The sequence below is a fragment of the Stigmatopora argus genome, chromosome 8 (assembly GCF_051989625.1).
Source record: "Stigmatopora argus isolate UIUO_Sarg chromosome 8, RoL_Sarg_1.0, whole genome shotgun sequence".
NCBI lineage: Eukaryota > Metazoa > Chordata > Actinopteri > Syngnathiformes > Syngnathidae > Stigmatopora > Stigmatopora argus.
Window position 1 is genome coordinate 10,199,235 of NC_135394.1, and position 17,624 is coordinate 10,216,858.

Sequence of the window (17,624 nt, forward strand, 5' to 3'; positions counted from 1 at the left end):
GGAGAAGTTGGACCTGGACTGGTCAAAGCTAGCTAGCTCCTAGCATGGTGGGCGAAACTCGCGGTCTAATGGGACGCATGAACCGGGAGTTGGAAAAAAGGGGTCTCACCACCCCGCTACGAGTCCACTGCCTAATTCACCAGAAAGCACTGTGCTGCAGTCTTGACGTGAGAGAGATTCTGCTCTGACAACTGAGCTGAACTTTTATCTGTTAAGATTGTGCATGGCACAACAGAAAGTTAATGTTCCATGGCTTTTTTTCTATGAAGAACCCAGAGAGAGTTATTTAGTTATTATTTATTTCATTAATAGTGTTATTATTTGTTTCCTGACTTTTTTTCTGTAAAGAACCTGGAAAGGGTTATTTGGTTATGTGTGGCTTTCTGAAAAACAATAATTTTTTTAAGCTCCCCTACGATCGTCACACTTTTTCTGTTACAAACTGACACCGGCCCCCCCATCAGAGAAGGGAAAGGTTATGTGGCCCTCACAGGAAAAAGTTTGGGGACCCCTGGTGTAGAGTCTACACCAAGAAGTGGCCACACTTAACCTTGTCATTATTGGAATGTCTTGAATACACATAGTATATAGAAACAACTAAGGGAAAATGATTCCTACCTGGGATTTGAACCACACCTGCCCACATGGCAGTCAGGTGAACAAACCTCTACAGTGTAGACGTTTGTTCACCTGACTGCCTTGTGGGCAGGTGTGGTTCAAATCCCAGGTAGGAATCATCTTTCCCTTAAATGGAAACAACCATGTGTAGTCAAGACCTTCCAATAATGACAAAGTAAAGTGTGGACACTCAATGGTGTAGAGGTTTGTTCACCTGACTGCCATGTGGGCAGCTGGGGTTCAAATCCTGCTGTCATTTGACTGATCACTACACTATGTAATTCAGTATATATGGATGAACCTTTTTTCATTAAAATAAAGACTTAGTCATTTTTATATTAAATGGGGGTATATTGTTCTGTTTTTACAAAAAAGCACTTATATATTAAATACCCATTTAATATTGTTAAATATTCCACCTGAGAATTAATTTAATTTAAAAAAACACTTATATATTAAATACCCATTAAATATTTCCCTCCATTTAATATACCCCCCATTTAATATATATGGGGTATATTAAATAGCCATTTAATATATCCCCCATTTAATATATATGGGGGTATATTAAATACCCATTTAATATACTCCCCATTTAATATTTCCCTCCATTTAACATACCCCCCATTAAATCAGCATACGAGTATGATTATAATGTTATCATACTCGTATGCTGATTAATCACAAAGCAGGAGAGACGGGCCAATACGTTAGCATGGTCAAGGACCCTATAGCTGCCCAACAACGCGCCTGACAAACTATAATGAGACAACACGACTGCAGTATGTAATTCGTGCACGTGTTAATTGATATTAACCATTTGCATTTGATTTCATTCTGAATAACAAAAAATCAAACAAATAGTATATTATCCTTTAAGTATTTTTTTTCATTAAGTAACATTTGAAAATAAATTTATTCAAAAGGGACCTTCAAAACTTGGAATTTGTGCGTCCTCTTCCAGACGAGTGTACGTATGTGAGTAAATTATAAAAGTAAATTGCTCTTCTAGACATTCTTGGATAAAATAGTAACATGAAAAATCGGGCATCGTAATTGAATAGGTATCGTCGTTTTAACATGTGTCCTCATGCAAAGCACGCCGATCTGAGATTCGAACTGGAGACCTTCTAAGTGCGAAGCGGACGTCATAATCGTGCGTAGACTCGCCAATCGTGCGCGCACTAAATCCAGTCGTGTTGGAAATCCGTTTCCATGTTTTGTAAGGCCCCATGTTTGGCGTGTAAGAGTGGCAACAGCGCGGCTTGAAGGCAGCGGTGGGAAGCAGAAAGACTATGGCCGCCTCTCTGTCTCTGACTCAGGTAACGCTTTCGTTCAAAACTCTTGTCGTGGCGAGACCCAGCGCGTCTCATTCGTTGTCTCCCTCACCCGTAAAGCCTCGGTTAACCGGCGACGACCGCGGTGGACTTTCACGCGGCCTCCCTCCGTTATTGATCTCTCTTTTTCTGCGGGGAAGTTTACAACGCTTTGCTTGTGACTGGGAAAAGTTTGTGCTTAATCTCTTTGGGGACTGCGTAAGGGCGTTGCTAGCTAGCTAGCTAGCCCGCTACATCCCAGCTAGTTAGTGCAGTGTTTTACCCGTTTCGGACTACGCGTTTAGGAGAAAACATGTCGTCTCGAAAAGCTCCGTTTTTTAGTTGTGTACTTGGAAATCCACGCTTTTGTAGGCCAGCGTCTTGTTTTCATCGCAATGTGTGTTCATCGGAAGTGTGTCTTGAACGTGACATGTGTGGTTGTCCCGTATGATCATTTTTCGGGACAGTGGACGAATAGGTTAGTCGATCGTTTATAGAACGACGCCCGTGTGCACGTTTTTGTTTGTTTCTGCAATTTGGAGTAAACAGCATTTTTGGCTGGGCGCCTTGTGACACTTGATTTGGAGCACAAAACAAGTGAGCTGTCAAAAAAGGCTTGTCGCAGGTGTCACCTGAGCTACTGTTGCCTCTAACAACACATGCGAGCGGTGTGCGTGACCACTTGAGTGGTTTCTTGGCTCTGACACTTGCGCAATAATGTCGTCTTAGTAGCCAATAAACAACCAGAGTGATTACATCCTCCTTAAAGTATTCCCTACACCCTCCTGATCAAAATGTATTGGACGTACATAGCCGTCAATGGCAGGCTGTGAGTTAAAATTTGGGGAAACCAAAACAATGGATCCCAATTTGAGTAAACTTTTATTTTGTGGACGACTAGCTTGACGGTGCGTAATGTCCAACCTATTTTGACTGGGAGGGGTGACTGAATGACTGGCTGGGATAGGCTCCAGCACCCCCTGCCACTGTGGCCCTGAGGATAAGCGGTATGGAAAATGAATGAATGTGAACTATTAAACAGTGTATTACTAAATGGAAAAAAATAAACAATGCTTATTTTTCATACTTCTGGGAACTAAACTATTTTGCTCACAAACTACTATAAGAATGTTTCAGTCCAACATTTTAGTTAATAACAATATCAATATCAAGTATTGTGATATATATCAATATATTGCCACACCAATTTGCCTCTAATACTGATGTGATATACAATGACCAACTGTCAATGATGCATATAGTCATGACAAATGAAACAAAATTCAAGCTACAAGAAGACTTAGCAATTGTGTATGTTTACACTGGTGCAAAAGATGCAAAAACATTTAAAAAAAAAAACCCTGTAAAATACAGGTCAGTTTTAGCATATGATTGAGATTGAACATGAGACTATGGATTAAATTTTTTTGTATTTTGTCTTCCTTCACCTGAAAAAAACTGTTTCAATGTGGGTCGATAGAGAATTAAGTTCTATAAGTTTCTTCTGGTTTGGGGCAGTTATGGATGTACATCTGTCACCAAATGGTGTATTGCAACGACATTAAGGTCACATCAGTGGAGTATATCTGTATGCTTACGCTGTACTCACAATAGCAGATTGTCAATACAAATTGCATTGTTTCCATATCTGGAAGAGGTCATATTCTGCTCCTAAATTAAATATTTGTTTTCTGTCTCCATGACTTGTAGCCAAATTGTCCCAGTTAGAGCAACAACTACAAAAACAACCAAATAGATTTGTCCTCTAACCATAAATGACTGTACTCTGGAGGTACGGGCATCATTGAAGGGCCAGTAAAGATTAAGTGGATGCGCTAGTTGTACAATGTTGACTTTGTACGAGGCTACAATTAGTCCCAGGCACACTACTGTGTAGAACAAAAACAGGCCTGGCCATAGAGAGATAAGTGTGTGTGCCCCCAGTTATCAGACTGTCCATTTCTAGTCGTTAACGTTAAGTGTGAAGTGGGCAAACGCCACCGAGACGTCCGGCAGATCTTTGCTTTACTGGAGTCCTTTTTGCAAGTTGTGTAAGAGGCTCATTTCGCAAGATCTTATGTTGTTCCCAGTTGCACCTGCTCCTCCTTTTTTTAGAGAATAGAACCACATCAGCCACATGAAGAAAGAAGGAAGTGCTGACTGTTTTCCTCTTCAGCCCGGCCGGCTGTGGCCGCTCAGCTAAACTGAAAGAGGAAAGTGAGTTTAGGGAGGTTAAGACATATACAAGGCCAAAGCTGCTGTATAGTGGAAAAAAGACAACACTGGCTCTTTATCATGTGTATTTGCAAAACATGGATAGTTTAATGTTGTTCCACAAATAAGAATCGAGAAGTAGTATATCTCAAATAAATGGTGCAGGATTGAAGTGTGTGGTGTAAAATGTTCTGACATTTTTTAGGTGAAAGACCTTTTTCCCCCCATTCTGTCATTTTGGAGAAATAATCCTTGTTGTTTGTAAATATTCTGCCTTTGGAGGATAATTTGACAATCGGAGGGTGTCATTTCTTTTTAAATTAAAAGACAGTTTGATCACTATGACTACTTTTACAAATGTTTTTTTTCTTCCTACGTATGAGAATTTACAAATTTTGTTTGTCTTGTTCTTCCTCAACAGCTGTCGAGTGGGAATCCCATTTATGACAAATACTATCGGCAGGTATGGAAAAAGTCCACTCAAGTAATTCTCTGACAGACATGTACACATGCCACAAACAATTATTTTGATAGCCGTTAATTATTCTTGTGATGAGACGGCTACAAAAAATTTAAATGTTGAGCAAAAGTAATTTAAATGAAGTGCAAAACTTGTCCTAATGATGTTTTTCTGCTTTCACCCACTATATGCAAAGTAACAGCAACACTAGGACTGAGTAGTGCCGTGCCATTGATAATGATCATGTTACAGGAACTTCTCCCTTCATCCTTTTCTCGACAGGAAGTCAGCCTATGAATAATTAATGGCTGTTCTGCCCAATATATCATAGCGGGCCAGCTGTGACTATCATGAAAGGCTGCTAACTCATCCTGTGCAACCACTTGGGCCTTTAATTTTTGTTTTTTCATGGTACGTTTGGCTTGTGTTGCCTTCAGGTTGATCCCAGAGGCAGCGGGAGGGTGGCGGCAGCTGACGCCGCACTCTTCCTGAAGCGGTCGGGCCTGGCTGACATGATTTTGGGAAAGGTGAGTGCAGTTTAAAAGCAGTGTGTTCAGTTGATGGACGAAAAATTCATTCCACAGGTCTGGGATCTGTCTGACTCTGAGCGAAAGGGCTCTCTCAACAAACAGGTATATGCTCTGCTTTATAATGTGCTATAAAATAAATGCTTATGGTGAATTTATTTATTTATTTTTAAATTACCCCCACAGCAATTTTTCATCGCTCTACGCTTGGTGGCTTGTGCTCAGAATGGCCTGGAGGTGGCACTCAAGAGTCTTAATGTGGCTGTTCCGCCACCAAAATTTGTAAGTTCGCTGTTTTGCAAAAACCATAAAGGTACAGACAACACAAAATATAAATGATCTTTATATGAAACATGGTCGCTTTAAGTTAGGTGTGTCCAAACCTCGTTCTGGTTTCAAAAAAAACAAAAGGATCAAGGCCATCTTGAAAGTGTTCCATGTTTCATCTATTAAACAGGATTAAAATCGGGTAAAAAAAAGCAGGTTTTAGAAATGCGTTAGTTTTAAAGTAATAATTTATTGGTTGCCATTGACAGCAAGGGATGTCCCATCTATTTTGAATTGGAGGATATTTTGTGGTTTCATAAATGGATTAAACAAGATTTTTCCGTTCTTAGCATGACACGAGCAGCCCGCTGTTAGCAGGGGGACTCAACACTGAGCTTCCTTGGGTTGTCAAGGTGATGCTTTTATACCTCTCTCAATTATTTCATATTGTTTTGAACCTACTGACGACAAAAATGTCAAAAAACAACAAAAACAATCCATGATTATAACACAGATTTTTTTTTCTTCCTATTTTGTTCCAGCCTGAAGAGAAGTTGAAGTTTGACGCCATCTTTGAGAGCCTCGGTCCAGTCAGTGGGATGCTAACTGGCGACAAAGTCAAGCCTGTCCTACTTAACTCCAAACTGCCAGTTGACATTTTAGGACGGGTAAGAACTGCCTGCCTTAGAACAATGTTTCATTGTTTTTTTTTTAATTGATGATTCCAAATCTTAACAAATAGATCAATAAATCACAGCAAAAATTTCCTCATGAGATTGTTGAAGTGAAAGGAGTACGAGTCGTTATTTACATCACATACAGTACATGAGTTTGCAATAATATTTGTCATTTTAAAAGCATTGTTTCTTTGTTTTGAAGGTGTGGGAGCTAAGTGACATCGACAGAGATGGCACGTTGGACAAAGATGAATTCTCTGTGGTAAGAACTAGTGAGCTAGTGTGATCAGTATGCAATACAATTACAGCTCCAAAATGAGAGCACTTTTGTACTGAATCAATTTTGTAAAAAGAGGCATCCAATCCACTTTGACTCCAGCCAAAATGGATTGGACCTCCACCACGGTCAATGGCCACAAGTTAACTTTTTAGGCCAAAATTAAACTGGTCTGGCTCACATGAGATCTAGTTGGCATTAATATGGCCCGTTCTCTCTCATGCCTTAGTGAAAAATACTCTAGATGATAATAGCACATGTATGATGGATTTCAAATGTGCTCTGGCAGGCCATGTATCTGGTGTACAGAGCCCTGGAAGGAGAAAACGTTCCCATGTCCCTCCCACTTCCACTGGTTCCACCTTCCAAGAGGAAAAAACCCTCGGCGCCTCCCGTGATGCCCCTGTTGCCATCTCCCCCCTCCATCAAAGAGAGTCGCGCTTCCAACGCTGGCAGCAAGGTCATGCCCCTCCCCAACAAGCCCGCCCCAGCTCCCGCCCCGACGCCAGCAGCCGCCCCTGTGAGTAGTACGCTCATAATCCATCTTGGCCTTTACAGCTGTATTTTTGCGTCGAGCGCTTAAAAATGATTTCAAACTGGATAGCGCCGTGTGTTTTTCTAAAACGCAAGAACAAAGGGAATGCGAAGGTAAAGGACGCTGTTATTTAAGTACGGATTAGATAGTTGCCCATTGACGTTTATTTCGCACCGCTTTTTTCTGAAATGCACTTTTTCGTCTCCTCCTCAGTGGGTGGTGTCGCCAGCAGACAAAGCCAAATATGACGAACTCTTCAGCAAAACAGACGGAGACATGGACGGATTGGTCTCTGGACCCGAGGTTCGAGATATCTTTCTAAAAACGGGGCTGCCTTCTGCCACGCTGGCGCGCATCTGGTAAGAAGCTAAACCTTTTTGGGAATGTCTGTGGTTTACTGTTTTTTCCCCACTTATAATGAAGAAAAATTCAATTTCTCAGATGGGGAAAAAAAAATCCAGAGTTAAAATTTGTCACTGTCGTGGGTCGAGAGCTGGAAAAATTCAGGGTTTATAGATTTCCCGAGTTACCTCCGCTCTGTTTTGTCGCAAACCTGATTGCTATCAATTGCGGCCCGAGGCGCAGATCGTTAATCTGTTGTGTAACCGGCGCGACATCCGTCCCTCAGGGAGCTTTGTGACATTGGCGACATCGGAAAATTGACCCGAGAGCAGTTCGCCCTGGCGCTCCATCTGATAAATCAGAAGTTGACGAGAGGTTTGGACCCTCCGCAGAACCTTTCCCCGGAGATGATTCCGCCATCTGATAGGTTAAACATCAAACAGGTGAGATTTTCCTGTTAAGTAATCAATTTTTCTCCTGAACTTTAGGTAGTGGGTTGACAGTCATGGAGTAGTGGTCTCCAAAAGGTAGCTTTCTGTATAGTTTACCAAATGGGTCATTCCACATTTATTTTCATTTTCTATCAACGTCAGGTAGTTAACTATTAGTAGCTGGAGTTTATCTTACAAATCAGTAAGTTTTTAAAATAAAATAAAAATTACTGAATGATTCGGTGTCGGCAATATTTTGCAAATCTCAGATAATGTTAGTGTTTTAGTGAAGTACTACATTTCCTCAGATGGTACATATTTTAGTATCATATTTTTTGCATCAGCCAAAGAATATACAACAAAGAGGGGAAAAATAATATATGTCACACTAGAGTATAAATCAAATGTAGGTGGATTATTTCAAATTTGAAGGGAAGAATGTTTTCTTTTGGAATGGCCTAAATGGTTGAAGGTGTACTTAGTCTGCCTTTTTCTAGTTCTTTTCCTTTGCTCTCATTGCAACTGTTTTTTCTTTTAAATCCCTCTCTTTCTGCACTTGACATTTTTATTCTGCCCCCTCTCATGCGGATGGAACCGCAACCCTTTAAGTGAGTTTGCGCTGTCCATTTCATTTCTCTGTATGAGCCACCTCACTTTGTCACCTTTCCACCTTCTACACGCTATTTCCTAAAATAATTTGCGATTCAGTTCAAGCCTGAAGGTTTCTTTTGTATGTTGTCTTTTTATTTTTTAGCCCCGTATTTGGTTAGATTCCCATTCCAGAAACAATGCCCATATTCATCTTTTGTCTGAGGCAGTTTTTCTCCATTACTGAACTCATCAGATTAGTCCTCGTTCATTTGTTTGTTTGTGCAGTTGCAACGGTGACTTGCTCATCGCCCTGTAATATTAATTTCCTTGTTGTTATCTCTTGGCTCATTGTTTCTTTTGAACTCATCTCTGCTTCCTTTGCTCCAGAACAATATTGCCAACCTGGCAGCTGACTTCTCTGCCATCAAGGAGCTGGACTCTCTTAGTAATGAAATTGTTGAACTACAAAGGTAAGATTTGGATTATATGTTTGTAAGATATTTTAGTGTTAATTTATGGCAACCATACAGTGGCATATGTTTACTGTGCTTATTCAACATGCCTTCAAACTGTTTATTTCAAGGATACAAATACTTCGCCTCCTACCATTTTCCATACATTGATCTCCCCCCAGCCCCAACTTACAATACTCACTTGCCAATTATTGAACTCCAAAGCCATGTTGGATTTAGGGCCAATTATTTTCAAATCATCAATAACATATCAGGATAGAGGTGTTATTGATGATTTGTTGCAGATGGGTCTGCATGTTTGGAGCCACCCTTTTAGCATTTTGGAGTTTTTTAATATACTTTTTGTTCAGCATTTTTTATTAGCTCATTTAGCTCGATTAATAATACCTCGCTTTTCCTTGGCCTGTCAAATTGGTTTTAGAATATCGACTTCCATTTTACAGGACCTTTTTAAAGGTCTTCAGGAAGCAATAGAAGGATGTAGATTGGTCCTCACTCTCCTCCTCCTTCTCCTCCTCCTCCCTCTCGCAAGCCATCTGCTTCTCACGTCTCATCTGCCACATTCTCGACCAGATCACTTTTCTCCTCTTCAGCACAGCATCCGATTGTCGCCCTCACTCGCATTGCCATTTGAACTAGTTGTCATGGTTGTCCACGGAGAACTAGGCGTTGTAGCCGAGGAGCAAGCTGACACGGAGAGCTGGCCGTGGCCTCTCAGTTTCCGAAATGTCGCCTCTTTATCTGCAGTGACGAAATGTTCTTTTCTCTTCTGCTGGACCCCCAGGGAGAAAATAACAGTGGAAGAAGAGATCAAGGAGAAGGAAGAAGCCATCAGCCAACGGAACAACGAGGTTCAGGTAAAGCCAATTTAAGGACCGTGCCTTTACCTTCAGTGATGGTTCTCCTGCATCTCATTTTAGTAGAACACTCTTGGTAGTGCAGATTTGAATTGGCAATGTAAGTTGAACAAGATATGCTTAAATGCCACTTTTTATTTAAGGTGTTTAAATAAAACACATCCAAGAGGCTGGTGCCCTTGTGTGGGTGTGTCAGAATGTTCTGAGACTCAGAAATGAGCGCTATTTTCGGCACTTAAAGGGCCAGCCATTTATTTCAGTCAAGGATAGTGTAGCCTTCTTATTGATGTTGAGCTTGTATAGCATTTTGGCTGTACTCTTGCTATTTCCACACAGTCATCTTTGACCCAACAGCTGCACAAATGACCGCTTGGCTTTCAGTTTAAGAATTTCTTTACTAAAAATTCTACGCTTGGCAGAAATTATGGAATGCCTAGACCTGGGGGATGGTCACAAGCCAGAATTCGTTAGTCATTTAAAGTGGTGGTTATAGTTCTGACTTACTTTGTTACTTTTTCAGATCATACACAATAAAAAAAAAAAAGAGATTTACTCAATTCTGAGGAAATAATTAACAGGTTGATATTTGTTTTTTTAGGGAGAAAAACGTGTTCACAAGGGAACATTGATTTACTTAAACAGCCTTTTTTATTAGGATTAAAAATACACTACTTTACATACATGTGTATTGTATGGCTTGAAAGGTACATACTTTGTGAAAGTCCCTGTTGCCATTTCCACTCTCCAGATGAGTTGATGTTTAAATTTAATCTATGAACTGTTTGCATTTTGCAATTGTATTTCAATACAATCCTATCCAGGACTTGCAGGGTGAGGTGGCAAGAGAGAGCGATGTGCTCCAGCACCTCCAGACCCAGCGTCAGAAGGTCCAGGAGGCTTTGGAGGAGTTGGACCAACAGAAGGGCTCGCTTGAAGAGCAGTTAGCCGGCATTCGCCAGCAGACCAGCCAAGAGAGCCAGCTGGTGGGTTTGGCACAAGGCTTTTGTCACCTCTCTAAAAACCACAAGGTTACAAAACATAACCAGGCTGACCCGGTTAATTTATGTACATATTTGCATAATGTAGAGGGAGCTGTGTCCTGGGATTGGCTGGTAACCAATTTAGGCTGTGATTGGCTTCAGCATCTCTGGAAAAACTACATTCTTTATCTTCTGCCAAGAATATGCACTCTAAATTCCCGTTTGTCAGATTACGTCACTCCAGTCGGAACACGAAGAACAAGAGCAGAGAATATGTCAGTACGAGGAGGAGCTGGTCCAGGCCCGTGAGGAGCTTCTGGCTCTACAGGAGGAGAGCAGGAAGCTTCAGGAGAAGGTCCAAGCCGCACAGGAGCAACTCACTCCCCTGCAAGAATCTGTGCGGGATTCCTTCACACAAGTTGCACAGGTCCGATTAAAACGCTATATCTCGCTCGTCACGTCGTTCTCAGCTTCCCACATTTTATCCCCTCGTCCGTTCAGGTCCAAAACAAACTGAAGGACCTTCAGGTGGAGGAGAGATCGATGGCAGCCCAGCTGAGCTGGAAGAGAGCTCTGGAAGACGACTCCCCCGTCATGGTCAACGGATCGGCGGGGCCCACGCCGGAGCTCCATCGCAGGGATCTCCAGGAGGACGACCAGCCCAATGAGCTGAAGGTTGAAGAACCAGCTCTCTTTTCAACCACTCAGGAAGAACTGTTAGAACAAACGGTGAAAGGAGTTAACGAAGAAAAAGTGGAGCAGGAAGACCGCCCCGAGACACCAGAAGAGGAAAAACCGAAACCTGATGCTTTGGATGACCTCTATACAAGCTTGGCCTCGTCGGAAATACACGCAAATGTGTCGACGACGTTCATCAAGCAACAAGAGCAAACTGTATGTTTCTGAAACAACTCCTTTTTAATTTGATGTCATGTCTAAATGAGAATTTGACTAAATCTTTTGTTGTTGTTGAACTCTTCCAGGAAATGAATAAACTTTCACCTGACATCACCTCAGAAGTCCAAGAAGATGCAGCAGAGTCACCTAAAACAAGCCCACCAAAGGTAGACCATCACGTGGTAATGAATCCTTGGTTTATTAGGAGTTAGTTCGGTAAGAACCAACAGAGGGCGCCACCTACTGCAATTTCAAGTTCAAAGCTGATTTGGAGATGGCGTTTTTTTGTGAATTTATCACCGTTCACTAGGTTGCCTCACAAGCAGACGTCAAACAGGAAGGTGCGGCCTCCTCCGAAGTCAAGCAGTGCTCATTACCAATGCAAGCGCTTGCGTCTCACTCCATGCCGGCTCTGACCGGCCAACCATCTCTGCCCGACATGGACTTCTTCCACTCGGACCCCTTTACAGAACGTGAGCCCTGTCAGATTCAGGACGTAGTTTTCTCTTGCCTCGGGTTTGAAAATGTGACATTTTTTTGATAGATGATCCATTCAAAGATGACATGTTTGGAAAGACGGATGCTGCAGCTGGTGAGTTTGACATTTGACAGCAATAGACGTCTCATCCGCTGAATCCCACCTACTGTATTTCACGTTGTTGTCCAATCAGATCCATTTGGCGGAGATCCTTTCAAAGGGTCCGACCCGTTTGCCGCGGACAATTTCTTCAATCAGACCACCGGTACTCACTTTCCCTCAGACGATCCTTTTTCCGGCTCAGCCGACCCATTTGGTACTACCGCTGACGCGCCGGAGCCCGACCTGTTTGCAACCAAACGCAACGACGCCGCCCCTCCAGAAGCGGACCCTTTCTCATCCCAGCCCGCGAATGCCACCGGGCCGGTCGCAGATCCGTTCACCCGCGCAAGCGAAGACCCCGCTGACTCAGACCCCTTTGTTCAGAAATTGAATGCCGCTTGTGATGCGGATCCATTTGCTTCTCAGTACACGGGCAAAGATCCTTTTAGCACCTCTCCCCCCAGCGCTGCTCTGGCATTGGTGAGTCTACTCTATTCTAACTCTATCATTAGAGGCCAACTTTAATATTGTTATACTTTTTAGAAGGACACCGCAGCAGCCAATGACCCTTTTGCTCCAGGAGGTACCACAGTGAACGCCAACTCTGACCCTGGTAGGTCTTTTCATTGGGTGTGACCCATTGGGATACCATCACAAATGATGTTTCTAATGTTAACATTTTCCTTCTAAATCGTTAGATCCGTTTGCTGCTGTGTTTGGGAACGAATTGTTTGGAGGTGGCTTTGCCGATTTCACTGCCCTCGCAAAGGTAATGTTCTTTTTCCAGCTTGGTAGAACAGTTTTGAAAGATAAATGGGGCTCCAAAGATCAATCTACCGTAATTACTCGAATATAACGCGCACTCGAAAATAACACGCAGGTAATTTTGGGCCCAAAAAATCTGGAAAAACGCAGTACTCGAATATAGTGCGCACCTAAAATTTCCCGCTGACGAAAATCAGAAATCTTACCTTTTTTTCTTCGTTTCACGATTGTTTTGTTCAAAACCGGATAGAGAAATCTTCAGGTACGAGCGTGTCGAGTGTCGTGCAGTTGGTGGAGTTATGCGTTTGAATTTTAGGGCAATAGATGATACACAGAGTGGACAAACATATCATGTAGACATGTTATGTTGCAATACCTTTTAGACTTCCTTGAACATTGACTACATTTCAATTGACAATACCATGTTTTAATTCAAATATCTATTGTCATTCTCAAACAAGAAAAGGAACATACAAATTGAATAAATAAATGATTTGAAGATATGCACAATGGAAAAGACTATCACATGTAACAAGGGAATGTACTGCCCCCCGCTGGACATATTTCTAAATACAAGTACGTACTACACTACAATGTAGTATTCTACTTTCCAGCTTATTAATGCAGGATTGTGATGTTTGTGAGGCTTGACGATCTTTAATATGCGTGTATTTTGAATTCAAAGTTGGAAATTGCACAATGTCCGTGCGTCAAAGTGAGTTTGACAATGCTTTTTTCGATCGAAAATTTGTAATTTATTTTAGTTATTGATTATAACACGCACCCCCAACTATTGGAATTAATTATATAGCAAAAATATGCGTGTTATATTCGAGTAATTACGGTATTCTGTCCCAAGTTTCAAGACAATGGGTTCTAAGTTAGTGCCCACAAGAAGAACAACAATAGCAGCTAATTTAGTGGCGCCAAGACAGGCGTTGAGACTGTCACAAATTTTGAGCATTCCAAAATCTATATTTAAAGAAAAGACACCTTTTTGTCTATTATTTTGAAAAAAATAGTATACAAATATTGAATGTTTCTGCATGCAATGAACTGAATATTTCCTGAGGTGCAAAATGAAATGAACCATTCGAGGCAAAGCCAAGAGGTATGGTGGTCCATTCAAGGAATGAAATATTGTGCCAATCGCACGAATGGAAAAATATTTATTTTGCCTCCACCCCTATACATCAAAAAAAGAAATTCTGTGTTTGTTCAATTTATTTCTCCAGATTCCTTCCTCTTGGATATGCTTATTTGAGAGTGTACATTTAATTAAAGATGGTTGTGAGGAGTTGTAGCTTGAAACAGTTTCCCTGTCATTTAGTGAACTGATATTAGCTTGTGCACTTTCACACTCCCACAGACCATAATAGCAAATATAAGCGATACGATGTGATAACAACAGGCGTTCAGCAAAAGGGAAATGAGTCAGTGGAAGTGAAGACTTTCACATATGAGTTGCTTTATTTGGACCGTGAATTGGGAACAAAGACAACATCATGAAAGCGAGCGTGTGACGATTATGCAAATCATTATGCCTGTCACTCATTATAAAGTTTTCAACGTTCCTTCTCGCAGTCAAACGGCGCCGATCAGTTCGGCGTCAACAATAAGAACTTGTTCCAGGACGACAGCGAGGCTGCCAAAAAAGACGTTCCCCCCGCCCTGCCCCCCAAAACGGGTACACCGACGAGACCGCCCCCGCCACCTCCAGGTGAGTAACTAGTTCCTATTTTGACGTGTCAAAAATGTGAAATGAGTCAGTCACCCTAGACGCAAAGTACAAACATTTGACCTCAGATTATTTATTTAGAAGAAAAAAAATCATGTATGTTTTTGTTTCAGTGAGATACGCAGAAAGGGTGCCACTCATTTTTCTTCCCCCTTAGTACACAAGACATGTTTGTTTAGTTGCTTTATAGCGATTTAGGATTTACAAAGTGCTGGCTAATACTCTAGTCAAGAATAATAGTGACATTGGAATAGTAATAAGTATTTAAAGCATATACAACTGTTAAGAAGCTAGTCAAGTGCAGGTGAGGCTATGAAAATATTCCTTCGTGGCAGCCAATGGCACTTGCTCAAACAAATGGGACGTCTGCCACCGTAAATGGCAGCCAATGAGTTGAACCCACGTTTCTTTTGCTAAAAGCCACGTGCTACTATTTGATCAGAAAGGCTGAATTAGCTTGACTCTCCCATGTATGAAAGACACATGGGCCTCATCCACGCAGGTAAGAGGTCCTCCCTCTCCAGAACCGAGTCCTCGGACTCCTTCCAGCGGCGAGGCAATATGGCCTCGGGAGATTTCTCCTCCTCTTCCTCCTCCTCCTCCCTGCCCGCCAAGGATCCCCCAGCCGACCCTTTCGCCCCGTCCTCCCCTCCCCGTCAACACGTCCAGGAAGCCGAGCGCTTTGCCAGCTTTGACAAAGTGAGCACCGCCCCGCCGCCTTCTCCTTCACCTCCACCTGACTCTCAGTAGGAATGCACACAGACACACATCCTCTCTTTTGCCTTACTTCCTCTCCACTCTCTCCATCTATCGACCCTCCAATCAGTGCCCAATCAACTATGTAGGGATATTTCTTTAGTTTTTTTGCATTGTTCCAAACTAAAAGCATTTTTCCGATCCAATCTTCTTTGCACAATTTTCTATTCACAATACTAACTCATTTTCTGTACTGGATGATGTATATCCAATTCATTTTAACTGGGAGACTCCCAGTTAACACTGATTGGCACATCCTTCATTTAAATGCCCTGCCATTTGAATGAAAATATGTCGTCTAGTAAAATGTTAAGACAAAACATGGAAATGGAAAATGTGCCAAATGTGAGCTTTCACTAAACGGGTATTATATGACTGATTTTTTTTAAATGAATGACCTGAAATGACCACAACCAAATACTAACAAGCTAATGTAACTAACCGTAGCTAGACGCAGTCTACAGACAAAATAAATGACCTTTTTAGTGATAGACGGATCAACCGCATTTTATGGCTGTCGATGATGATTGGTGCCCCTTTTAAGGTGTAGCATATCAGTTCGTCTACTACTGTCCATGATGGTCGGGAAAGCTTTTGCTGTAGTTGCCGTTTTCCATTCAAACTCTTGTTTTTCTGTGTCAGTACCCGACGGAGGAAGACATGATCGAGTGGGCAAAACGCGAAAGCGAACGGGAGGAGAAAGAGCGACTGGCCCGCCTCACTCAGCAGGAACAAGAAGACCTAGAATTGGCCATCGCTCTCAGCAAGTCTGAACTATCCTGAAAGGGACTTGACACAAATCACCCACCCACCCCAAAGCCCCCCTCCCCTCCGGCACAGCCACACGTGGCCACTTTAGCACCAAAGTGAGGACCGGCTAGGACTCTTGGTCCAAAGCAACGACCTCTAAACGGTCTCGTCGTGAGGACGGTGGCGAAAAGGACAAACAGGGCTTTTGAGATTCTAGTCCCTTTTATGAATTTACTCCAGAATGTAACTTATTCTAAACCTGCACTCACGGCTTTATCCACTAAACTAACTGAACCCACTACAGTCCATTTCTCGCTCGTTTTCTGTAGATTAGCAGCAAAAAAAAAAAAAAAAAAATTAAAAAAAACAAACGGAAAATCATCCAACTGGAATGTAGCAGCCATCACGACTGAAAGCAATTTTGATCTCCTAAGCAGGTGTGACGTGCATGCCAGGTTCTTATTAAAAAAGACGCGTCGGAAATCATGCTTGACGTGAGAAAAGCATGAAATTAACTGCATCTAAATAATGATTGTTATGAAATGAACGATAAGATTCAACTCGAGTTTCTGTATCTCCACATGTAAACTAAATGTAACATTTGAGAAACTATATCTTTTTTGGCATCTTTTTAAATACTGTAATAACTTGAATTTTGATTTGTTGTTTTTTTAAAGACGTCTGTTCATGGTGTGCCTGGGCGGTAACGACATTTTTGGTCGTGCGCTTGGTCAAAAAATAATGGCAGACCTCATTTGAACGCCGCTCTAAAAACTTTGTACAGGAAAATGGAACAAATAAAGGCTTAGCTCAGTAAATGTACAGGTGTTTATTAACATTTCAACTTTGAAATATAGGGATATGACCCCAGACTTATATGAATGGAATTGTAGACTTTGGCCAAATGTGTTAAGTCGAACGTTTGATTCGTTGATTTTTTTTTTTGTTATGTGAAAAGAGCACCTTGCTCTTCTCTGTCTTCTCTCTTTGCTTTTTCACTTGTAATTTCCTCTTTACATGTGGCGCCTCCACACCGCAGTGCGCTTGTCATTTTTGCAAACCGCCCGAGAAGTTATACACCCCAGCTTTTGTCCAAACTGTTCCCAGACCGACAACTGCCGATGTTTCTAGGCATGCTTGCTCGTGAAATTATCTGATAACCATGTAACCCACTAACTGGAAGTGGAATAAATGTGGGAAGTGTTTCTCTTTGAAAATAACATGTCAACAAGTGAATGCTCAACTCTTAGGCAGAAACCCTTAGTGTGATTTTTGACATTTTTCTTTTTGGTGGGTTTAAAATGACAGTGTGATTGACTGCCGCCTCTGACACGCCTACAGGATCCTAGCACGGATGGGACAAGCTGATTCTAAAGCCTCATTTCATAAACTTTTTTAATGTATTCAAAATAGTCTTTTTTCCACTTTTTCCCCCCAACAATTTGTTCAATGTAATTCCCCTTACAAAACCTTTGTGATTAGCTTTAGTTTGCCTTGCACCCTATGCGTCATTCCACAGGTATGTCTCGACAAGCTCGAGTCCTCCAATCTGCTCTCTGACTTCTGAGCTCCC

General features: G+C 41.8%; 1 protein-coding gene across 4 annotated transcripts; it reads left to right on the plus strand.

Moving 5' to 3' along the window:
* Positions 1-1,360: 1,360 nt before the first annotated feature.
* On the plus strand, positions 1,361-17,300 carry eps15 (epidermal growth factor receptor pathway substrate 15). 4 transcript variants are annotated; one of them, XM_077606637.1, is made up of 27 exons: positions 1,361-1,596; positions 1,717-1,774; positions 1,846-1,940; positions 4,570-4,611; positions 5,046-5,135; positions 5,193-5,240; positions 5,322-5,417; positions 5,753-5,815; positions 5,945-6,070; positions 6,282-6,341; positions 6,646-6,876; positions 7,105-7,250; positions 7,520-7,676; positions 8,643-8,725; positions 9,513-9,585; positions 10,407-10,568; positions 10,795-10,992; positions 11,067-11,459; positions 11,549-11,629; positions 11,773-11,935; positions 12,007-12,054; positions 12,134-12,522; positions 12,586-12,655; positions 12,741-12,811; positions 14,392-14,527; positions 15,048-15,291; positions 15,944-17,300. In XM_077606637.1, exons 3-27 carry the CDS (start codon positions 1,914-1,916, stop codon positions 15,963-15,965), a joined length of 3,219 nt encoding a protein of 1,072 aa, XP_077462763.1. In that variant the 5' UTR covers positions 1,361-1,596; positions 1,717-1,774; positions 1,846-1,913; the 3' UTR covers positions 15,966-17,300. The 4 variants fall into 4 exon arrangements, with proteins under 4 accessions (XP_077462763.1, XP_077462764.1, XP_077462760.1 ...); XM_077606634.1 differs by having other exon boundaries at positions 1,363-1,596; positions 15,048-15,244; XM_077606636.1 differs by having other exon boundaries at positions 1,363-1,588; positions 1,683-1,774; positions 15,048-15,244.
* Positions 17,301-17,624: the final 324 nt, after the last annotated feature.